This window comes from Odocoileus virginianus, chromosome 34 (genome assembly GCF_023699985.2).
Source record: "Odocoileus virginianus isolate 20LAN1187 ecotype Illinois chromosome 34, Ovbor_1.2, whole genome shotgun sequence".
NCBI classification, from domain to species: Eukaryota; Metazoa; Chordata; class Mammalia; order Artiodactyla; family Cervidae; genus Odocoileus; species Odocoileus virginianus.
The window spans coordinates 8,688,789-8,713,970 of record NC_069707.1 but is presented as its reverse complement, the minus strand read 5'-3'; the positions used below and the strand labels follow the sequence as shown (position 1 = coordinate 8,713,970).

The window sequence follows — 25,182 nt, the reverse complement described above, 5'->3', positions numbered from 1 at the left end:
ACTGACAAATAAGCGTGGTTCTGACATGAATGTTGGTTGTGAGTGAGACAAATGTGAAACAGCAAAGATGTATATTGCATGCATTGCCAGAACTTTACTCGGACATTAATGACATGAGCAATTTCTGTGCTAAATAGTATAATGGTTTCCAAATACTAGAAGAAAATTTCCTAAATTTTTGTGTTATTTACAATGTGGTAGCAACTGACATGATACAGTTTTCAAGTTAAAATTACATTTTTTTAAAATTTATTTTTTTATTTATTTGGCTGCACTGTGTCTTAGTTGCTGCATATGGGATCTAGTTCCCTGACCAGGGATTGAACCTGGGCCCCCTGCATCAGGAGCTCAGAGTCTTAACCACTGGACCACCAAGGAAATCCCTAAACTACATTATTAACATTGTCTCCATGACTTAAGTCTAGAGCCTAGACTGGAAGCAATAAACAAAACCAAGTTAACTCCTGATTTATGACTTTTTGCTGATTTCCATGATGTAAATATTCCCACCAGAGCCTATTTCAAGCAACCAACACATCTCTGAACATGGGGTCAGAAAGAGATGAACAATGAGTAGCAGCTTAATGTTTAAAAATGACTGCATTAAACAATCAGCTCTCAAGATTACTAAAAATTGAACCATCAGCTGTTAGAGGAGCCAGCATGAGCTAAGTCCAGCACATCGATGTTTGCGTGCATTGTTTTTCAGAATGCAGAGCAGGCCAGGCCTCAGATCTGACTGCAGTGTTGGGGTTGTTGAAGCTAAGGGGGCTAAGTGCTTCACCTGAAGTTACTCAGATGAAGGGGTTCAAGACATAGATTATAAAACTTTTTCTATGAATTCAGCAGCTATAAACGAAGTGTCTGCTCCATGCCAGATGCCTGTTGAGACAGGTCACCCCAGGATGGACAAAATCGTCCCAGCCCTGCCTCTCAGAGTATGAGGTCCCAGCTGGTCATGTCCGCTGCTGCTGCTGCTAAGTCGCTTCAGTCGTGTCTGACTCTGTGTGACCCCATAGACAGCAGCCCACCAGGCTCCCCCATCCCTGGGATTTTCCAGGCAAGAGTACTGGAGTGGGGTGCCATTGCCTTCTCCGGGTCACGTCCCCTAGGCTTTGCTAAATCCCTCTCCCGGGTCAGCTCATCTTGTCCACTCAAGGCCCAGGGCAAGTGAAACAGAACAGGACCCCACGGTCCTTGCCCCGACCCCACCACGTCCTCTGCCTGCCTTTTGTCTGTGGAAAGCTTTAGTCAAATAAGTTTATTCAGAGAAGTGAGAAATGTGAAAACAAAGGAGAACAAATTATAATAATGCAGTCATGAAGCTTAGTCATGGATCTTCAGTCCTTTCTCAAGGGCTACAGATAACCTTCTGAGCCACATCCTGTGAGCTGTCTTACAGCTACTAGAACCCCAGGCGGAGGGGTTAGCTACGTGAAGAGCAGGCTGCACCCAGGACGTGCGCCGCCACAGTTCTAAGAACTGGCCTCAGAGAAATGGGACAAATGGACCCTGGAAGTGAAGATTAACTGGAGCTAAAGCAACCAGGATGACGCCGGTCAGACCCCCAATGACGAGTTTGAAGATGACTGTCAGAGCTGACCGTGCTGTGACGGCATGTAGCCCCCTCCCCACTTCTGTCCCTCTTGCCCCACTAGTTGCCTGGTGGCAGGGGGTGGGGCGGGGAGTTGGCCTTTGGAAAGATGTCCTCCCCCTGCCCCCACCAGTTGCTGGCATCTAAAATAAACTTTCTTTCCACCAGCCTGGCCTGTTTATTGGCTTTTGAGCAGCGAGCTGGGTCCCACACCCCTTTCAGTAACAGAAGCGAACCCCATTGTGCGGAGGAGCCTGCCTGGCCCACCCCTCTCCTTCGGGTCCCGTTCATCTCTCCTCCCGCTACTCCACCTCTGCCGCCTTGACCCGGGGACAAGCCTTTGTGACCCCCCACCCAGACTCCTTCCTGCTCCCTCTTCTCCCGGACAGTTCTCTACGCAGCAGCCAGGGTGGTTTTTTAAAATAAAAATCCCTGTTTTTATATCACTGCTCAAGTTAAAATCCTCTAATGGCAGTCAGGCATGACAGTGAGAGACATCACCTCCAGACCCAGCCCTTGGGCTCTGTTGCTCACCAGCTGGGTACCTTGGGGCAAGATTCAGCGGCAGCTATGTACCTGTTTCCCGCCTGCATCAAGAGGATCACAGAGCGCCCGCTGGAGAGGTTCGTGTCGAGGTTTAAATGCTCAGAATAGTGCGTCACCATCCTTCCCACTAGGTAAGCATGGTATTAGCATCCTTAACCTGCTCCTGACCACTCCTCCAGCCTCAGCTCTCACACCTCTTTATGCTGAACGATAAATAATGATAAATGACTGCTCTGTGTGTGTTCCAGAGCCCCAGTGCCTCTCTGCAAGCCGCTCACCACACTGACCTTGTCTAAGCTTGTCTCACTGCCTGACACGCCTTCCCTATCAGCCCAGCGTCACCTCTCAGCTCATCCTGCAGAGCTCTTTCAAGACCAAATTTGCTGCACAGCCTTCCCTTGTCCCAGTCTAGGTCAAGTCTCTTGCTGTGTTCCTTCAGAGCACACATCACGTTCTCCTCACATGTGGATTAGGATGAATATGCAACAGTTGACGTCCTGTCTACACTGCGGACTCTGTGAGAATGCCCAGTGCCTTGTAAAGTACCCAGAACAGGGTGGGTACTCAGTGTGTATAAAATCTCTGTGATAAACAGGGCTTTTTTAAGAGACCACTCATCCTAAGCAGTGTCTCATTCAGCAGCATTCCAGTATAAACTGGAAAGTTTGACCACAAGCCTCGATGTGCCTAAAGGTAGCATTTGGTGTCAACCCTTTCACCCTACTACTCTCCATTTCCCCATCCAGCCAGGAGCCCTGCCTAGCCGCACCAAGTGCTCATCCTGACAGCAAAAGAACAAGGATAATGTCAAGACTTTTCCAAAGCATTTTGCCCTAGAGGATTGTTAGCTGTTGAGCAAGCTTGACTTCCCAAGACCATTCCTAAAACTTTCAGTGGGTAAGTAGTCACTTACTGAACATCTACCAGACACAGGACATCACTGCAGCTGCTTCACACACCCACCTTGACTCTATTCTGACACAGAAGACTGAACTAGACAAGGGTCAGCTTTCCCAAAGGAAATCCTGAAAGCCATGAACCTTCAGCTTACTAAGATCAAGCAATTCTTCCCTTGTAGGTACAACATACTTTGTCTGTTTTAAGTCCTCATGAGAGAAAAATATTAAAGTTAAATGTTATATCAGGAATTTGCTTTAATACGTCCCCAAAGCAAAAATGGTAGAGAAATCAGATGACACTGGGAACTGAAGCTGGTCGCGAGACGGTAGATAATGTGGACAGGGAGTGAGCACGGGAATTCAGTAGACTAGACTGTTTCTGGGTATGTGTGAAAATTTCCATAATGAAAGTGTTTAAATAGTCTCAGAACATATAAAGTCACAACTGATAGAACTACTGGGATTCATTGACAAGTCCACCATTGTGATGTGAGCATGCAACATAGTTCCTTTCGTTATAGATGGATCTAAGGCTCAAAGCTTCCTTTGTGGCTCAGATGGTAAAGCGTCTGTCTGCAATGTGGGAGACCTGGGTTCTATCCCTGGGTCGGGAAGACCCCCTGGAGAAGGAAATGGCAACCCACTCCAGTACTCTTGCCTGGAAAACCCCATGGACGGAGGAGCCTGGTAGGTTGCAGTCCATGGGGTCACTATGAGTAGGACACGACTGAGCGACTTCACTTCACTTCAAGGCTCAAAAGCCTAATTTCATGGATATAAATAAAACTTGGCACCCAACAACTAGAGCATCACAAAACTTTTTGAGACAAGAGTAGAACATTTATAAAAATTGATCATGTAGGAGACCATAGATCAAGCATCAACAAAGTTCAAATAATCTATATCAAATAGACTATATTTTTGGAAAACAATGCATTTAATGTATAAATCAATGAAAAGACAAAATTGCCTAAATATTTTAAAATTTGAGATGCATTCTAAATAACCCAGAGATCAAAGAAAAACTGATAATGTCTTGGTCTTAGAGAAGATGATTTTGTCACACTAGAAGTGAGCTGCTGGCTATCAATGTTGACAGGAAAAGTTTTCTGTAAACTAGTTAGTGCCTTTCCAGTTCTCTAGATTATGAAGAGATCCCAGCCAATCACTGAAGGGTTTGGGACAGTAGTTTAAAGTATTATACATACTAGAAGAAAAGTTTTTTTAAAGTGTTTACAGTGATTATCAGCGATGGATGGATGGATGATTTTCATTCTCTTGCCTAAACTTATGTATGTTATTTACGTTTCTATAATGAGACAGCATGGATATCAGTGCTTTTGGGGAGAGGAAATATGTAAATGATCCAAGGTAGTTAACCCATTAATGAACATTCACTGTGGGCCAGGCATTGTACTAAGTGCTCTACATAATCCTACCCACTAACTCATGACTGCAAAGGGGCCAAAACTGAGGGAGTATTCAGCACAAACTCATTGTTAAAAAGTGGTGGTGTCACTCATCTTTCTTGTTAGCATCTGTGCTCTTAGCCACAATTGAATGAATATGTTTGCCCTCTTGCAGTTTCATAAGAGCATCAGAATAAGATAATGGTCCTTTTGACAAGTGAAAGTGTACAAGGCATAAATTGAGGACACTCAACAAACATGTATTAAGTACCTATTTGAACTGCACACCCATGTAACTGTTACTAGTGTTAGTTACTCAGTCCTGTCTCTCTGTGACCCCATGGACTGTAGCCCCTCCCAGGCTCCTTTGTCCATGGAATTCTCCAGGTAAGAATACTGGAGTTGGTTGCCATTCCCTTCTCCAGGAAGGAGAAGGATCGAACCCAGGCAACCCAAGGATCGAACCCGGGTTGCCTGCATTGCAGGCAGATTCTTTACTGTCTGAGCCCCCAGGCAAGCCCATTAACATTGTCAGTGCTGTGTGTGTATTAGCCACTCAGTCATGTCCTACTCTTTGCAACCCCATGGACTGTAGCCTCCCAGGCTCCTCTGTCCATGGGATTCTTCAGGCAAGAATATTGGAGTGGGTTGCCATTTCCTTCTTCAGGGCATCTTCCCAACCGAGGGATCGAACCTGCATCTCCTGCATTGACAGGCAGATACTTTACCGTCTAAGCCACCAGGGAAGCCCCAGCATTGTTAGTAAGACATGGCTAAAATGAAGGTACTAAACATTCATTACTGTTGCTAAAACTCCACAAACCCCCCTCAAAGCTCCACTAAAACAACAGTAAAGGGATTTAAAAAAACAAAATAATTCATACACCCTCAAGAAAAAGGCAAATGGGAGAGGAGATGATAATAACAAAATTTTGCAAAACATAAAGCAAATGAGCAGATATGCAAAGCCTAGATGCTTTGCCTGTAGTGAGGAAAGCTAAAAAACAATCCACTCTGCACCATAAATTCCTCAAGCATTTTGGGAACTAGCAGAAGAGTCACTTTCTTTAGAAGTGAGAGTGAAGATGGGGCAAAAATCAGGATGGATCACTACATACCACTAGAATGACTGCAAGTAAAAACCTCAAGGGGACTCCCCTGGCGGTCCAGTAGTTAAGAATCTGCACTTCCAGTACAGAGTCACGGGTTCAATCCCTGATGGGGGAACTAAGATTCCATATACCACACTACTAATAAATAAATAAACAAAAATCTTGATGAAATCAAGAGTAGTAAGGATATGGCACAACTGGAATTCTTGTACATTGTTGGTGGGAATTAAAATTTCACAATCACTTTGAAAAACCGTTTGACTCTACTAAGCCAAATATATGCCTAATCTATAACCCAGTGATTTCACTAGGTATAAACCCTAGTAAAATCAGTGCTTATGCCCTTCCCAAAAAATACACAAGAAAGTTCATAATCAGAATAACCAAAAACTGACAAGAGTAGAATGGATAAATTGTGCTATATGTATACACACAATGGTATGCTATATAGCAAAAACAAAGAAACCAAAGCTACAAAACTGCTGCCTGGCTGGGTCTATACTGCTCCACAAAGAAAGTGCTGTCCTGCGACTTCTAGGCACTGGCTTTTAAAAGGCGTGTCAGCTTATGCTATCTCTTCCGGAGAACCTACCACCATGCTCTGAGGGAGCCCAAGCAGCTTCATGGAGAGGCCTTTCTGAGAGAGGCTGTTTGCCAGCCGCTCAGCTGAGTTCCCAGCATCAAATCTCCAGCAGTGTGAGTGAGCCATCCTGGAACTGGATCCTCTAGCTACCATTAAAGACAGAGACATGGGATCCAAAGAACAGAGGGAGGGAATTTCCTGGTTGGTGATGAAGAGATGGCATAGACGACAGCTCTGCACAAGGCATAAGGCAGCCAGTTCACAGCTGGTAGTAATAACAGTATACTGTGTGGCTCAAATGTGTGATATTCACAGAGTTGTTATATATGTACCAGCGCCTGTGTACATGTGACATTTTATCTAGCATTTCCAGCTCTTTGTGATAAAAGAGGTAACATAGCACCTTAGTTACCCCCACGGTGCTGGAGCCAGGAGACTTGCATTGTCCTTTTAGGGGCTGCCATAGTTTAAAGTGGAGGAGAGTGTAGGCTGAAGAAACTAGAGGAGGGGTCCTGGAGAAATTTTAAGTGTTCTGGGGGTATCTCCGAGGTTAATTAATATTTCCCTTAATGATAAGCTTTCTATAGCCAGTCATAAGATAATTGAAATATGGCATATGCTGGTCTCATAATCTTTATCACAGTACAGACAGTGTGTGTCTTTCTGCACTGTATTTTAGGTGTATCGAGTTAGTTCTGAGCTCCATTCTTTGTCCTCTTGAGATGGTTATACGCCATGCTCACATTGCTGAGTTGTGGCTAAAACCTAACTGTGCACAGTGCAGGACATTCAGAAGTTATGGGAATACTTGCAAGACCTGAGGGGACCGCTTGGCTAGAAGACAAACAAGGTGTTCCCAAATGTAAGGGGAGGCAGGAAATAAAACAGTATGATAAAAAATAAAGAGTAAGAAGAGTGGGTGAAATTAGAGCACAACAAGTATCGGGAAATACAGGAATTCTGAGAATAAACATGAGTGATCATTAGACTCACCAGAGCTTTGAAAAAATATACGTTCCTGAGAACCATATTCTATAATTTAGATTCAATAGTGTTGAGTTGGGCCCCAAAATTATACTTATAAAAGGCTTCTCCCCCGCTTGCACAATCAACCTCACATGGAAACCTGTCCTGAATTAAGCTGGAAGCACACTGACATCTGGAACAACCGTTTCTCCACTTGTTATATGGGAAAATTCACAAAAGGCGATGACACCGTCTTTGGATAAGTAGTCCCATGGAGGGTGTGTTGATATGTGAGTTTTATTTTACTCAGTAGTGTGAAGCTTTGCAGAGGATGAGAAAAACACCTTTGCAGAGACTTGATTTTTTTTATTTTTTTGGTGGCTATAGAACGTGTGGTAAGAGGCATCTCATCTGGTCACGTTTCTTCATCATTAAAAAATATTTATTATGATATAACCGTGATGGGTTTCGTTTAAAATGTTAAAAAAAAAAAAGATTTTACATCAGGTCAAGTGGAACCCAGGAAACGGGGGTGGGGGGTGGGGCGGAAAAAGGGCTTTTCGGGAGCTGTCCGTGGTGCTGAACTGATACCAGGCTCCAGCCTTTGACCTTCAGCAAGGGGGCTCTGGGTCCCGTCCCCAAGCCCCAGTTTCCTTTCAGTTTTCACCTCCAGCGTATTCTCTTTCCCCACACGAGCGGCAGCCAGGGGCTCTTTCTATTTTCGTCCTGGGTGGCAGATGATCTTGTGTTGGACTCCCCCACCCCCACCTCCGTCCGCTCCCTCTCCTCCTCCCTGGGCGGCGGCCGATGGGCGCGGCACCCTCTGCTCCTTAGGCCCCCCTCGGCGGGGCGGGGCGGCGGGGCGGGGACCCCCATGCCCATCCTCCCTGGGGCCGGCTCCCCAGGCCGTAGCGCTGGCGCCCTGAGTGCGCCGGGCCCCACCTTGCTGCGCGCCCCCTCCCCACCTTCCCCGCCACCTGCTTCTCCTGTTCCTCGGTCCCGCCCAGCTGGCCACCCCCGCCCCCGGTCCCCGGAGCTGGGAAGAGCGAGGGGGCGAAGGAAGCGATACAAAGGGCGGAGCGGCTGGGAGGAGGGGACGCCGGGGCTCGCGCGGACGGCGGCGGCGCCGGGCGCGGGCGGGCGGCGCGGGCATGGACGCCGAGTACCCTGCCTTCGAGCCCCCGCTCTGCAGCGAGCTCAAGCACCTGTGCAAGCGGCTCCAGGAGGCGTACCGCGAGCTCAAGGAGGACCTCACGCCTTTCCGAGATGACCGCTACTACCGGTAGGGGCGCGCGGGCCGCGCGGAGGGGCGGAGGCGGAGGACCCGGGCGTGGGGCAGCCCCGCCCCCGCTGACCCCTGTCCCGGGGCCGAGCTGAGCTCCGGGGCCCGGCGGGGACCCGCCCTCTCCGCCCGCCACCCCTCCCCACCCCTCGCCGGGAAAGGGCGGCAGGCCGGCGGGCTGGGCTGCGGCGTTCGCGTGCTGGGGGTCAAGGGCAGCTCCAGGGAGCTGAAGTGGAGATCTTTTTTCCCGTCCTTGAGCCGAGACCCTCAAGTCCTGAGAAACGGACCCAGAGGGCTTTGGTCCCCGCTGAGTTCCTCCCTCTCCCCTGCCCTTCCTGCCCCCCCATCCCCACCCCCACTCCTCCACCCTCCGCGGCCTTCGCTCAGGCCTTGCCCAGACCTGGTCTGCGATGACATCTCTCGCCCTCGAGAGCTGCAGGGAGGGCCTTGGCCTCTCCGAGGAACTCAGGCCCCAGGGGCTTTGGTGGAAATCCCCAAGGCCAGGCTGCTGCGGACGGTTGGGGACAGAGGGCCTCAGGGCTGGGAGGCACCAAGGGGAAGATGCAGGGGGAAGCGGTGCTCAGCACCCAGGGAGCGGTGGGTTTGGGCTGGTCTTTGTTCCTCTCCGTCTCCCTTCGTCTCCCTCTCCTCTAGCCGGCATGAGAGCTGTGAGCACCCGCAGCCTCTTGCCTTCCGAGCAGGGCACCCGCAGCTTTCTCCTTGCGCTTTGCCTTTATCCACTTACGGTGGCTGCACTTACCTGGTGTGTTGCTCTCGAAATGAAAGGACCCTTCAGGAGTCTGGAGCCTAGATTGACTTTGTTATTAACCCATCTCCCTGACCCTGAGAAACTAATTGCTAACTCTGCACTTCAAGCTTTCTCGTCTGTAAAATGGGAAGCTTGAACCAAAAGTCTTGTTTCAGGTGAGCGTTCTGGTGACAATTCACTGACTGTGCTTGAGGATGGCAGGTATGTTGCACAGCTCTCTTTGAAGCGGTGGTACTCATTTCTGTACAGTCCACTCTGGCTAAAGGTCATATGTGTGTGTTCACAGGCACTCTGGAGAACATGTATCACATTCATCATCAGATTTTTTTCAAAAGCCTAATGGTTTCCCCTAGTTGGCACTATACTGCTGACTAATATATTTGTCATAAAATGACTGAGTAGAAAAGCCCATTTAAAGAAAATGTAATCTCAGGTTCATATGGTGTAGCCTTTAGGAGAACCTCACAATTTAGGAGATCTGACCGCGTGGGTCCCTGATGTCATGGAGCTTACAGATAATTAACAAGTGTTTGCAGGCTTCAGTGAGTGCTAGGAAGATAATAAACCAGGTGGCATGATAGAGTGATGGGGACCTACTCAGAGAAGGTGGTCAAGGAAGGCCTTTTGAGAAGGTGATGTTCGAGAAGGGAAGAATGAGTTCTGCCCACTAGAAAATAATCTGGGGAGGAAGGTTCCAGAAGAGGACGAGTAAGTGCAAAGCCCCTGAAGCCATAATAACATGATATGTTCAAGGAACAGACCGACATGTTGGGAGCAAAATAGTCAGAGTGGTACTCATGGCCCCGTCATAGTACCCTGAAGGCAAGACTATGGAATATGGGACTCTTTAGAGTTCCAGAGTGACACCATCAGAGGATTTAAGTGACATGAGGAGTTTGGTTGCCTGTCCTGTACAAGACAGGAATCTTTGCTCCCAGAGTAACTTCACTGATTGAGTTGGATCTTGAAGACCATGAATTCACTCTAGATGGAAGGAGACACTGATGAATTCTGCCTCCTTACCCTGGCCTGAGAAGACATTTACTGCCGAATCTTTATAATCTTGTGTGGTGGCAGATCGGTCAGGCTGAATCACAAAGGCTGTTTTCTAGTAAGGAGATGTTTAGGTCACTGACCTGACTTCCCCTGCTCCATTGAATTCTTATATTTATGAATTACACCTTTACAAAACTAGGTGAAATACTCTTGGGTTTCTAAGTTGGGAAGCTGGTAGTTACAGCTCCTGTGTCTGTCTAGCTGGAAGATGAACTTGCTACTATAATTTTTGCTCCTGTTCTTCTCACCATCTTCGTTTCCTCATTAGAGATTTATGACTAAAAATCACCAGTCTATTTTTCCCTGGAGGACCAGGGATTCGCCTCATATAGACGATAGTCTCCCCATAACAGAGTGTAGAAAGGAGAGAGCTTGCTAATGCTGTTTTCAGATGGTTGGCCCCTCTGTTAGGCGGCATGGCTGTTTGCATCTTAGCTATGTAATTTGGTATCACTGTAAAAGAGCAGTTGCGTCATCCAAGGACTCACAGTCATTTTCACAAAATGAGCGATGACAGCTGAACTAGGAAAGGGGGCGCCGCATAGCGTGGGTGAAAAAAACAGGAAGCTGGGCATCTGAAATCCTAATGCTTTGCTAATTCCCCTGGCCTTTGGGGAATGATTGAGTTTCGCTGGTGATTGGTTTTCACATCAGGAAAATGAAGCAGGGATGTTATGAGACTCAAGTGCTTTATGAAGCTAACACTAAAGATACTTTCCAGTACAAATACCAGAAAAACCAAAGCAACCAGCCTAAATGATAAGGTAAAGGACTGACTTGTTGAGCCTAGCTTAGTGATGTCTACCAAGTCCTTTCTTTTTTTACATGGTAGCAATTGACTGTACTTGGCCACTAATAATCCTCTGGGCTGTTGCTTCTCATTCATATTCATGCGGAGAACTGGCTGGCTTTCTATAGCTCTCTAACAGAGGAGGAATAACTGAAGCCCACAGCAAAAGTCATAGGATCTCTCCTATACCCCCACCAAATGGTACCAATGAAAACAGACATGTGTTAACAAGGACGTGGAATTTTCCTGCACTACAGATAGGGGCTAAATTGGTACAATCACCGTAGAAAATAGTTTGAGGTATATACTAACATTGAACATACACATACATTTTGGCCCAGTGTCTCCTCTTAGGTATGTGCCCTATAGACATGCATATACATGTCTGTCGATGGACACACACTAAAATGTTCACAGCAGCACAATTTGTAATACTCCTGAACTGGAAGGCAGCCAAATACTCACAACAGTAGAACAGATAAATTTGGCTTGTTCCATACTAGAATGGGCATCCCAGGTTATGCTAGTGGTAAAGAATCTGCCTGCCAATGCAGGAGACGCAAGAGATGCAGGTTTGATCCCTAGGTCGAGAAGATCCCCTTTAGTAGAAAATGGCAACCCACTCCAGTAATCTTGCCTGGAGAATCCCATGGAGAGAGGAGCCTGGCGGGCTACAGTCCGTGAAGTGACTTGGCATGTACAGATGACATGTACTTTCTGTGTGTGTGTTATGCTTCATTAGAAAGCTTTAAAGAACATCAGCTCCTATGTCTCATTGACTAGATCGGAGCCACTTGTCCTTTCTTGAACACAGGCTGGCAAGGGGATGGCATCAGACTTTAGCAAGTGTGAGTGCCCCCAGAAGCTGAAGTGGAGCCCATTCCCCAAGACTTAGCTCTTTAAGGGACTCCTCCCTTCTGTTAGGAAGAAGACGTGGAGAATGGATGTAGGGTAGGCAGTCAGCTATGTCCATGGCATCAAGGGTAAAGGTTAAAGACACATGAGACAATAGACATGACCCTTTGGAGCTCGACTCTCAGGGAATTTGTTGTTGGCCATTTGGCTGATCCATCCTTTGTTTCTCAGGTTATTACTTTACCTGTGTAAAATACAGGGGCCATCCAGTTGGGCTTGAGTTTTCTTGGCCAGTAAAGTGGCCATCCTCACTCAGGAGGCTTCTGGAAGCAACATTTATTTCATCACCTCGGTGGATTCTTCAGCACTCTGGGGCCAGCCCTCAGTCCTGCTGGCTTATTTTCACCAGCACATTGAGAAGAACCACCCTGAGTAAAGCCTTCACATTGACCAAGCTCTGGTCTACTGTGCAGAATCAGAACACCATTATTTAATTGACCAGTGCAGACCCTTGAGAGCACAGGCAGTGGTGGGCATGGAGTCAGTGCTGGGGGATCTAGTTAGATCAGGGCTGCTCAGAGCTGGAATCACCTGGGGGAGCTTTTTGAAGATGCCGAGGCCCAGGCCCCACCCTCAAGGATTCTGATTTAATCCTCCTGGGCTGATCCTCAGCCAGGATACAGAAGCCACGTGTGTGAGGGCAAGGCTGATGAGCATCAAGCTGAGTGAGCCTGGAGCACGCACCTCCTTGGTGGGATGGACCTGCCAGCCAGCCAGAAGTATTGGGGTGTCAGCCGAGGCTCCCCCTCCCCTACTCAGAGCTCAGGGCCAGTGTCACCTCTGCTGAGTCTGCCTTCACCACGCTCACAGGCTGATTCACCTTCCTTTTTGGATTGAAACATCTGGTCAGGTTGCAGTCAGGTTTAAAGGTCTGAGCATGATTTTTTTTTTTTCCCGCCTAAGGCAAATCTGCCTAGCTTTATGCTGTCCCTTGGGTCCTGATGTGAATATTCATGTTTCAGCGGCTGACTTTTTCAGCTTACCCGAGGCCACTCTTGACTATTGAGTACTGACGTCTCTGTCTTTTGTTTAGTTTTTGATGGGAGGAAATGATAAGCGTCCCAGATGAGACGTGTGTTGTTAGAACCAGCTTCTCCAGCACCATCATTTCAAAGGTAGAAAGATCATTTCATGAAGCTTACATGCTTGAGAGCTTAGAATTGGGTACAAATCTGGCTCTGCGGGGGGAGGCTGGCGCTGTTGTTGTCTCTTTGGGACAAGATACTGGTGTCAGATGGGCCGTGGCCCACAGACCTGAGCAGATGCAAGTGTGAGGGGCCAGCAGTGATGCCAGAGTAGGTCAGCTACCCCTGGTTGCCCCCACCAACACCTTGGTGCAACACCCCCAGGGAGCATCCATCCTGCACGGCTCCTCCCCCACGACCCCTCCCCCACACTCTCCTCTCCCTGCTCTGGGACCGCCCTGTTCTCAGGTCTGCCCTCCCCTCAACTCTAACTCCCTCCCTCTGCCTGGCTCCTTTGGGAGCAACCGTGATGTCCTCTCCAGCATATGCTGGTCTGCCCCCGCCCCGGTCCTGTGGTTCCATAAATGGGTTACAGGTGGTCCCAGCAAGCTGGCTCCCATGTGGTTTGTTTCTTCACTTATTTCACAGAAGGCCCCTGACCCCCTCCCACTGGCACTCAACTCAAATGCTCACAGTTTAAATACAGCCCGAAGAAGCACCGCCTCCCTAGGTGGCGGGGGGAGGGGGGGGGGGCGCGCGGGGCGGGGGCGGGGGCGCCTGCTCAACGCAGGAGACGTAAGAGATGCGGGTTCGATCACCGGGTCGGAAAGATGCCCTGGAGGAGGGCATGGCAACCCACTCCAGTATTCTTGCCTGGAGGATCTCATGGACAGAGGAGCCTGGGGTTACCATCAGACACGACTGATGCGACTCAGCAAACACACACACAAATAAGCATACTTTTAGCCTCTCAGAGTCCTTGCTTTGCACACCTATGAAACTGCACCCACTGAGATAGCATTGCTGTGACAGACCCCCATGGCTATAAAGACCATGAGTCATTGTCCCTCTTGGGAGCCACCGCCTTGGGGTCTGTGAGCTACACCAAGGGACATACGGGCCCCTTCCTTCTCCCCCTCTCCTTTGGGAGTTCCCTGCCCTCTCCCCCTGCTGCGCAGTGGTCCTGACTGTTGTCTCCGGCAGGGAGGGAGGGTGGGGGGAATCCTACTGCTAAGAGGACCTCCCCTCCGGCAGCCTGTCCAAGCGGCACCCAGCAAAGCTTGCTGTGCAACACTGCCACCTCGTGGTCCTGCCTCTTCCTCCATCAGCCTCGGAACCCGGGAACTCCCCACACTTGTAGTGGAGCCGCGCTAGCCCAGGTCACTGGTGACCTCGAAGCATCAGTCCAGTGGCCCCTTTCAGGCCCTCCTTTCAGGCGATCCTGAAGGATTTGCCCCTTGGACTGGGACTCTCTCTCAGGGCATCCAAAGATGCCCTTCCCTCACATTCTCTGGACTCCCCTTGTGGCTCTCAGCTGGTAAAGAATCTGCCTGCAACGCGGGAGACCTGGGTTGGATCCCTGGGTTGGGAAGATCCCCTGGAGAAGAGAATGGCAACCCACTCCAGTATTCTGGCCTGGAGAATTCCATGGACTGCATAGCCCGTGGGGTCACAGAAAGTCGGACATGACTGAGCGACTTACTTTCTTTCACATTCTCCTCTGACACCTTGTCCTCTACAAAGTCTCTTCCTGTTTGCTGTCTGAGCTTAGAACGGACCCAACTTTTCCTCAAGGCCATGGCGCTGTGATCAGCAGCACTAAACCCCTCTGGACATGACCATTGATTGCTTCAGACCACTCTCAGGTTGGTGACCCTCTCCCCCACGCAGTGCTGGTGTGTGAGTTGAGTAACACTGGATCCTATGAACCAGGCATTAGCAGCTCTCGTTGCCCACTAGGCAGCTTTTCAGGTCAGAAGGAGATGGTGGGTATGGGTCCCAGAGGCTGGATGTGGGGTCAGGCCTTTGTGCCCTGGGGACCCCCGGTTAGGGCTGCATGACCTGCTCCTGGTTGTTCCCCGACTTCTGAAGGTTCCTGATCCTTGTCTTGGCTCGGGGACAGTGTCTTGATCCCAGCCCAGAAACAGGGACATTTGAGGGTGTTTTCTGCTATAAGGTCCAGAAAACAGAATACTCAGGTGGGAGTCAAGATATAAATTCAAGTCCCGAGCCACAGGTTTTAACCTCACTATTGGGCTGGTCACTATGAGAGGAAGACAATGTCATACCTGCTCTCCCTGCCATCCAGCCAGTCAGGAGGGAGACTGGCAGCAAGGGCAGCCTTCTGACAGCCTTGCCTGACCCCAGGAGGATGTGAGTGTCCTGCTTCCCTGGAATGAGTCCCAGATGGGAATGGAGGTGCCTGTAGGTTGTTGCCTTCCCGGCCTCGGCCTGTGAACCATCACAGTGGGGGTCTGATGCATGCCTTCCAGTTTTCGGTGTTCACGTTTCTGCAGTTAAGACTTTGATTTGATTTCTCTATCTCTGTCTGCCACAGGCTGTTCCAGGAACAGCACATTGACTTCCAGGGGGTCTAAAGAAGGGGTTCAGAGGGATTTTTTATAGGGCAAGGACCACACATTGAATTTTGAATAACACTGAACAGGGATCTGGAGTTTATTTTAAATGAAGGCTCATATACTCTTTATTCTTTGAGGGGGAATCATGGGATCTGAGAACACTAAAGGTTGAAGGACCTTAATTGCATTGGCAGAACTTTCCCTCACTTCAGTGTCCATGAATCTGGTATTCTCTCTGTCTACTTAAAAGGCACTCTAAAAATGAGGATGTTCCTGTCTTTAGACAAATTTCAGCTCCCTGTAACTTTCATTAGAAGGTCCTGGTCTTGCTCTCAGGGTCCCAGAATGGGCCTACACCTTGGATTACTCAGCAGCCCTTGAGGACATTTTCAGGCATCTTTGGCGGTGTCCCTCAATATTCTGCTTTCTTTTTCCAACTTATAAACATCCTTCAGGTGATGCAGTCCTTCAGGTGATGCCGTTTCCTGATGTCTGTACCATATGGGTTATTGTTTTCTGGCCTCTCCCTGTCTGTGTTTAGGGTTTAGATTCTTTATGTACCAAGTGATATGATTCCAAGTTATATTGCACAGTGTGAGAAGGGAAATTATTGGATCATTTAACTGAAAAGTCCACTGACAGATCTAACTTAGCTCAGCTAAATTTAAGAACTCAAAAATGTCACCGGGGCTCACTTTTTCTCTTGTAGCTTTGCTTTCCTCTTGGCCAAGCTCTTCCCAACAGAGGGCAAAGACAGCCACAGCTGCAGCAGATTCTCATGCCCCCAGCTGGGCTCCGTCAGGGAACGCGTGGGCGCTCCGTCGGTGAACGCGTGTGCGCTCCGTCGGTGAACGGGTAGGCGCTCCGTCGGTGAACGAGTGGGCGCTCCGTCGGTGAACGCGTGGGCGCTCCGTCTGTGAACGCGTGGGCACTCATTTGTCATCTGGCGTTTCAGGTGGCACAACTCTGTGCTTGAGGCAAGTCCAGAATGCCTTGAACCGGCTGCTTGCCTTTGTCTTGCCTCTGGATTCAATAACGAGGTGCTATGTGCTTATCAGAACTCTTCCTAGTGGTTTACCCCAGCTTCGTTTTTATGTGCATCTTAATGTGAGCAGAGCTATGACCCACGCTGCAGAGTTGTTTTTTCCTTTTTTTTTTTAAATGCTACATCTTGTCCTGAACCAAGAAGAAAAGAGAAAGCTATCTGCTTCCTGGAGAGCAGGGCAGATGTTGAGCACCCCAGTTATTCCCTGGGGGCCCCAGTCTTTCAGTTGCAGTGATGACTCAGCTCATGCAGCAGAAGGAGCATCGTCTGGAAGAGGGGAACAGGCCTCCGATCCAGGGAAGGACGTCCAAGGCTTGAAGCGTGCCTTGTCCCTGAAACAGGAACCTGGGGCTCTGGATTCGTTTCCAGGACCACTGTGACAAAGTACCATGAACTGGGGGCTTAAACAACAGACATTTATGGTCTCTCAGTTCTGGAGGTCAGGATTCTGAGAACAAGATGTCAGCAGGTTTGTTTCTTCTGAGGGCTATGAGGGAGAACCTGTTCCAGGCCTTTCTCCTAGATTCTGGAGGCCCTATAAGTCCCTTAGATGGCTGTCTGTCTTCAGATCATCTTCCTTCTACGCATGTCTGTCTATGATCCAAATTTCCCTCTATTAAGAAGACACTAGTCCTGTTGGGCCAGGGCCCACTCTGACCTCATCTTAACTTGGTCATCTGCAAAGACCCTATTTTCAAATAAGGCCACAGTCCCAGGCGCCAGTGGTTAGAACTCCAGCGTTTCTTGTGGACTTGGGTTCCTCCCTGCACAGACTTTCTAAACCAGCAGCGGAATGTTTGATGAGCAAGAGTCAGGAGGACTGAGTCCTGACTTGGAGCCATTGCTGCCATCTTGGAATCAGGTCTGCACAGTCTTGTGGAACCATCTCACACCCCCTCCCCGCTCTAAAACCAAGACAGCTGTGGGTCTGAAGGGGGTGGCCCAGGGACAGTCTCCCCAGAAGACATGTCTACAGTCTTCCCTGTTACCTGAGCTGCCTGAGATTTATCCGATTCGAGTTGGGAAAGGGGTATGTGTATGTGTGCACATGTGTGTGTACATGTGCATATGTGTGAATCTCATGTGTGCACATGCATGCATGTGTGCACGTGTGTGTGTTCACCTGTGTGTACATGTGTATGCACGTGCCCATGTGCATGCATGTGTGTACTAAACCTGGGACAGTCTCAGGAAAACCAGGACCAGTCTTCCAGCTAGAAGACCTCCCTCCTCCAAGGGCTACAGCCACTGTCCTGCAACCCCCTTCCATTTCCTTCCATGGCAAGGTGTCCCCCTCTCCTTAAACTCTTAGAAAACATGCTGGTGCATCACCAGTAGCCTGACAAATCCAGTTGTCTCATTTGTTCAGCACCTGTGTTGGGCTGTCTCTCGACCAGGCTGGTGTCAGGCCCGGGGAAGCTGAGGACAAAGAAAGGTCACAGGAGACGGTGGGGGATCCAGTGGTCAAACTCTGAGAATGAAGGTTGCGCATGCTCAGCTCAGCCTGTCAGTCGTGTCCGGCTCTGAGACCCCATGGACTGTAGCCCACCGGGCTCCTCTCTCCATGGAATTCTCCAGGCAAGAATACTGGAGTGGGTTGCTATTCCCTTCTCTAGGGATCTTCCCAACTTGCATCTTCCTGCATTGGTAGGCAGATTCTTTACCACTGGGCCATTAGTCTAACAGATTGGGACTGATGCTGAAAAACTCTCCAACTACCAAAAGCAGAGAAGGTGAAGAGTGTGGTATACTGGACACTAATACCTCGTAAGCAGGAATTACCTGGGGGCCCTGAGTCAGGGCTGTGCTGAGCTGTATGTGTGGGATCAGGACTGGGCCCCGGCAGACTCACTAGTCTTCATTTTTGTAAATACCAACAGGTACTGAGGCAAAAGAGTGCATTTGTTTTAATGGTCTCTTAGAAGAGAGAATGAGATAATATATGTAAACTCTTTAGCATTGTGGGAAACTTAAAAGTGACTCTGAAGGTTCTGTGCACAGTTATCGATGAAGAAAAGAGGTGAAGCAAACATGCTTGCTCTTGGACTTTAAGACTACGGTAGCTAACTCCAAGCTAAACTCCAAAGGTGGTGCCCCAAAGAGCCTCTTTTGCCAGGATTCAGGCTCTTTTGTTGTCCTTTGCCCTGGGGCCCAGGCAGGCTCGGGCTCTCTTTTCACTGATAGAATGTGGTGGTAGAGATACTGAATGATGCCTGAGAGTAGATCACTGCAGCCCTGCGGCTTCAGCTTAGGTGTCTTAGAGCATCTGTCCCAGGAGAAACCAGCCACCGTGTGTGAAGTCCGGCTTCCCTGAGACTGTGAGGGAGCCCAAGCTAGCCACGTGGAGAAGCCAGAGGGACAAAGGAACCCTGCCTGGCCAGCCTCCACCAGAGCGGAGACGAGCCATCATGTGACTTGCAGCCCCAGATGTCATCTGAGTGCATTGTCACGGGAGACCCCCAGCAAGCACCACCCAGCTGAGCTCAGTCAACACAGAGAACCACGAGAGAGAATCAGCTGCTCTCAAGTCTCCGTAGGAGGCGCCGTCTGTGATGGCTCCCACTGCCTCCTACACCCTGGCATGATCCCCACCCCGTGAGTGCGGGGTGGACCTGTGATCTGCTGATAAAGGAAAGAACAGAGCAAAGGTGATGGGATCGTGCTTGTGAGATAAGGTGACAGAAGACTGACTTCCGTCGCCCTCTCTGATTCTCCTCACTTGCTCACTCGGAGGAAGCAAAGCTACCGTGTTGTAAGCTGTCCCGTGGGGAACTGAGCATGACCTCCAGATCCTGCCAACAAACACAGTGTGAGCCTGGAGGCAGATCCTTCCCCAGTTGAGCCTTGAGAAGGTTTCAGCCACGGCTGATACCTTGATTGCGGCCTGAGTGAGGGAGCCTGAGCCCAAGGACCCAGCTAAGCTGCACCCAGACTCCCTACCCCCAGAGACTGAGACATAATAGATGCTGTTTCAAGCCACAAAGCCCGGGGGTCGTTTGTTCTGTGGAAATAGAAAACCAATAGAGTTACTTCAGGTTAGGGTAGTTTGTCATACAGCAATGAAACTTGGGAACAAGTGCAATTTTAATTAGACAACAAAAACAATAGCCTCATATTGTCAGTAAGTGCCAGGGGGAACTTCTGTGCTCCTGGCATTACTGTTATTTAGTTGCTCAGTCATGTCTTACTCTTAAGAGCCCACCAGGCTCCTCTGTGCATGGGATTTCCCAGGCAAGAATACTGGAGTGGGCTGCCATTTCTTTCTCCAGGGGATCTTCCCAGACCAGGGATCAAACCCGAGTCTTCTGCACTGGCAGGCAGATTTTTTTTTTTTTTTTTTAACCACTGAACCACCTGGGAAGCTTGCTTCTGGCATTACTGAACTTGATAAGCAAGAGAAAGCATTTGAACCAGAAAGAGTTAGACCCTTGCTTCTAATGGTCAGTTCTGAGTAGAGAAGACAGATAGAAGGAAGCACCCACATGTGATGCAACAAGTGGGCTGGGAAGGCTGAGCCCGCCTACAAGTGATGGGGGCGGGCAGTCCTGGGAAGGCAGCAGTGGGGAGAAGTGAGCTGCTGGTGGAAGTGCCTCTGCTTGTTGCAGGGGAGATAACTCAGCAGCACGGGGCTGTCCAGGAGCTGTCAGACCACAGGCCGAGAGATGTCACTAACGTCAACTGTCATCAACTGTCATCATGCTTAAGGAAGACTTAAGGCTGAGATTTTCCTGCCTTGGAACAAAGAGTAGGCACTTACCGAGTTGCTGGCACAGAATTAATTCTTCCATATTCTCTGTACTATCTATGTCAGAAAAAATTTTCTTTTCAAGAAATCTTTCACTTAGGAGGGTTCAGTTCAGTTGCTCAGTCATGTCCGACTCTTTGCGACCCCATGAGCTGCAGCAAGCCAGGTTTCCCTGTCCATCACCAACTCCTGGAGTTTACTCAATGTCCACTGAGTCGGTGATGCCATCCAACTATCTCATCCTCTGTCATCCCCTTCTCCTCCTGCCTTCAATCTCTCCCAGCATCAGGGTCTTTTCAAATGAGTCAGCTCTCCGCATCAGGTGGCCAAAGTATTGGAGTTTCAGCTTCAGCATTAATCCTTCCAAAGAATATTCAGGACTGATTTCTTTTAGGATGGACTGGTTAGATCTGCTTGCATTCCAAGGGACTCTCAAGAGTCTTCTCCAACACCACAGTTCAAAAGCATCAATTTTTTTTGCACTCAGCTTTTTTTATAGTCCAACTCTCACATCCATACATGACTACTGGAAAAACCATAGCTTTGACTAGATGAACCTGTGTTGGTAAAGTAATGTCTCTGCTTTTTAATATGCTGTCTAGGTTGGTCATAGTTTTTCTTCCAAGGAGCAAGCGTCTTTTAATTTCATGGCTGCAGGAGGGTTAGGGGACAAATATTTGTACCCCCTCCAAGTTTCTAGGTTGAAGTCTTAACCCCCAGCATGGCTGTATTAGAAGTAAGGAAATAATTAAAGGTTAAGTGAGGCTCAGTGGTAAAGAAGCCGCTTGCAATATAGGAGATCCAGGTTTGATCCCTGGGTCAGGATGATCCCCTGGAGAAGGAAATGGCAACCCATTCCATTATTCCTGTCTGGAGAATCCCATGGACAGAGGAGCCTGGTGAGCTATAGTCCACGGGGTCACAAATAGTCAGACATGACTGAACAACAACAGAAGTCATGAGGGTGGGCCCTGGTCTGACAGGACTGTGTCCTGTGAGAAGGGACAGGAGAGACCCTGCACCAGGGAAGGGTCATGTGAGGACACAGCAGGAGGGTGGCTGTCTGCAAGTCAGGAAGAGCCCGCATCAGAAACTAAATTGGCCAGAACCTCGATCTGGGACTTTTAGCCTCTAGGTGAGGAAACCTGGAGAAGGGCAAGGCAACCCACTCTAGGATTCTTGCCTGGAGAATCCCATGGACAGAGGAATGGTCGGGGGGGGGGGGGGGGGGCTACAGTCCATGGGGTCCCAAAGAGTCAGATACAACTGAAGTGACTGAATGCATGCATGCAGTGTGAAGAAATGGACTTCTGTTGCATAAGCCAGTCACTCTGCATTTTGTTGAGGCAGCCTGAGCTAAGACAGTAGGTTAGGAGGAACTGGAATAAGCCGTTTCTTTTCCTGAACTGGGGGCCCACCAAGAACATGAATACTCAGTGTTAGCTGTCACTTATTACTGTTAACAAGAGAGGCCAGGAAACCACGACGGAGTATCTACAAAATGCTAGACGAACATCCCTTGCTAAGCTGGGAAGTGAATTGCATCCCTTGGAGCAGACAGCTGATTTCCTGGGGTAGCACAGCTTTTGCAGATGGGCCTCTTGAGTTGTTGCTTTGAACTCTGAAAGAGCCGTGAGTGGGAGTCAGCATGCTGCAGGCTGGTGGGCTTGACTCTGGTCCTATTCTAGAAGGAGATTATTTAAAAGAAATGGTTCATTGATCCTTAAGAAATGAACATCAGGTATGAGTAGGGTTTTTTTAGGAATAAGTGGTATCAGACCAATCTTATTCTTGACACTGAGATCCTTTTTGAAGCAAGTAGCACTAGTAGCAGTGTTAGTCACTCAGTTGTGTGTCCGACTCTGCGATTCCACAGACTGTAGCCTGCCAGGCTCCTCGGTCCATGGGATTCTCCAGGCAAGAATACTGGAGTGGACTGCCATTCCCTTCTCCAGAGGATCTTCCTGACCCAGGATCAGCAAGGCAGGGTGTCAAATGAGCGTCCCAGGTGGCGCTAGTGGTGAAGAACCTAAGAGAAACAGGCTTGATCTCTGGGTCCAGAAGATTCCCTGGAGGTGAAAATGACAACCTCCTCTAGTATCCTTCCCTGGAGAATCCACGGACAGAGGAGCCTGGCAGGCTATGGTCCATAGGGTCTCAAAGAGTCAGACACCACTGAAGCTACTTAGCATAGCAGAGCAGGGTTTCAAATACGTACATACTCATTTACCCATGGGTCAAATTTCTCAATTAAATAGGATTATTGGGGAATACTGTGGACATGCTATAACTGGATCTTAGAAGGTTTTAAAATAAGAACAGAGTTGACAAATGTGGGCTGTCTTTGTGGTTAGAGAGACTCCAGCTGGGGGCTCATTTGCATCAGAGTATCTCTGTGGTTAGAGAGACTCTAGCTGGTGGCCCATTTGCATCCGGCCTCAGCTGGTCACGCTGCATCCCTGTCACATTCAATAATGCATGAGACGCCAGCACTGGAGGTCCCACGCTGGGGTCAGGTCAAATAGTTCCTGAGAAAAAGCACTTCACCTCTCCTGGCCTGTTTCCTGTCTATAAATGAGGACGATGACCACTGGCAACTCATCAAGCTGTTAAGAGAATTTACAGGCCTTAGGCTTTGCAGGTGCTCAGCAATTGCTGGTTATTCTCATTGGAGAGCATGAACCTGAGCGGAAAGCGGAGGGAGCAGCCTGAGGATGGAGTAATGGACCCAGGGGGTGGAAGCTGCCCACGCACTCACTCTCAGGCTGCCCCAGACTCACCCGCAGTGGGTTCATTCTGAGCTTAACGAGGGAGGTACCCAACAGCAGCACGCTTGGAGGAGGGGCACCTGGAGGAGGACATGGAGGGATGTGAGGGAAGGCTGAGCATCAGACCAGCTTCCTCCAAACCCCAGCACACGGACATACCTCTCCCTCTCTCCCTTGGTCACAGACAGCATCACTGCACCCTTCCGTTTCCTCTCCCGCCACAGTGCTAACAATGTGATTGGTTGTTGTTTGTTCGGCTGACTGTGGCCCACTAGAAGGTTAGTCCCAGGAGTTTGGCAACTTGCCCATGGATTCTGCCTTGTGTTTCCAGAGCAGAGAAGTGTGCCCGGCCCACCCTGGGTGCTCAGTCAAGGTCGGAAAAACAGATGAGTGAGGATAAGAGGGATGGAAGTGACGCAGGGCCACAGCTCATGGGAGGACCACTTCCTGGAGCAGTTACCAGGAGGCAGTGTGGGCCTCAAAGACGTCAACTCTTTTAATACCTGGAGTCATTGGAAGAAAGCAAGGCGTCTATGGGGATGTCTCAGGGAGACGAGCTTGCTGGCCCAGTCCTCCTAGCAGGCATTTCTATACCCGATAAGCCTGGCTGCAACTGAGAGCTCAAAGCCAGCTGCCTCTGGGCAAATGCAGCCACCAACGTGTTTGGTTTCATCCTCAGAGATTCAAGTATTGTTTTGAACAAATCTGCAACGTTTTGGAATCGGAAGGCCATCACCTGAAAACTCTCATTTGAAGTCAAACTCTTTTCAAAGTGCTGAGTGGCAGCTGCCCCCTTTAGACGCTGCTAACCACCTGTCCCTGCAGGTACTGGCATTTACATTTCCTGGTCTTGTCAGGAAGAACCCTGTCCCTCTGAGTGTATGAAAAGAATTCGAGAAATAGTCTTTTGTTATTCTTTTAGAAATCACAGTTTCAGATTCAGAGTGTGAATGGAATTTCTTGTCATAATTACCCAGGATTGAGGCTGTTGCTTTGCCTGGTAACCCCGTCCCTGCCACACCCCTCCCCCAACCCCACCGCAACTTTCTAACCTTCACCCCATGAGCCCGGACACCATGCATTCTCTCCCACCCCACCCCCACCCGGCTGACTGTAGGCCCCCCTTCCTCAGTGCCACCGAGCAAATCCGTGCTCGTCACACTTTGCTTTGGTAACTGTTAATACCTCTGCCTCTAAGTTTGCTGAGGGCAGGGACTGAGAGTTCAAGTTGGCATCTTCAAGCCAGTGGACAGCTTAGTGAGCAAATGAGAAACGCACAAGGAAGGCGGCCGGAGTCTTTCATTTTCCCTCCTTCAGACTGACTTTAAATAGGCCCCCAGCAACATTTAAGGGCCTTCAGGGGACAGGGGACATTGCACCCAGTGCTCCAAAGAGGGTCTGGAAATATCTTCATCTGTTCTGGATTTCAGAACTTTAGAACCGAGAGGCAAGACGCTAAATCTAGAAAGTGCTTTTGGTCAGCTCATGTCTCCACACCCTGTAGAAACAACTTGGACTGCGATGTTTCTGAACACTTGCTCCTGTCCAGCGCTTAGCAGAACCATGACCTGCAGCGTCACGCTGTCAGCTCTGTGGGAGGTGGGCACACACACACTTGGACAGAAAACCTGCACGCTCTGTGGTTCAGAAAAGGTTTGTGGGAGAAGCTGCCAGAAAAGCTCCCCTGTCCTCATCACTTGGGTGTGTCAGAGGTTTGCCCCAGTTTTTAACGTCTCTGGGGTCACAAACCTCTTTGTGAAAATGGAAGGTTACAGACCCCCTCACCAGAAACATGCAGACAACTATGGGGGAGGGCATGACAACCCACGCCAGTATTCCTGCCTGGAGAACCCCCATGGACAGAGGGGCCTGGCAGGTTACAGTCCACGGGGTACAGAGAGTCAGACACGACTGAAGCGACTTACCACACAGGCATGGGTGTCTATGCAGACACCTTTCAGACAACCAGGGCATTCCTGGACTCCCACGGCCGTTCTCATGCCGAGATGAAGACGCTCTGGAAGCAGAGGGTGGCTGAACTAACGTGCTGTTCCCTCCGCTGGACGCAAGGAGTGAGTCAAGTCCTTCATTCATTCTATTGTGAACCCTTGTCTGACATCCCCCTCCACCCCCCTACCCAGGGGCCGGCCCCGGCGCTC

At 49.4% G+C, this 25,182-nt stretch overlaps 1 protein-coding gene and 1 non-coding gene across 2 annotated transcripts in view; one reads left to right on the top strand and one right to left on the bottom strand.

Moving 5' to 3' along the window:
• Positions 1 to 305: 305 nt before the first annotated feature.
• TRNAR-CCU (transfer RNA arginine (anticodon CCU)) lies at positions 306 to 378 on the bottom strand. Its single transcript has one exon. It is a non-coding gene; the product is annotated as a tRNA-Arg (tRNA).
• Positions 379 to 7,891: 7,513 nt separating this feature from the next.
• The window catches only part of TMEM181 (transmembrane protein 181), a 62,825-nt gene continuing 45,534 nt past the window's right edge, over positions 7,892 to 25,182 (top strand). Inside the window, exon 1 of the mRNA XM_070461490.1 lies at positions 7,892 to 8,391. Within this exon, the coding sequence (XP_070317591.1) occupies positions 8,261 to 8,391 (131 nt within the window). The 5' untranslated portion in view covers positions 7,892 to 8,260. The remainder of the gene's footprint in view (positions 8,392 to 25,182) is intronic.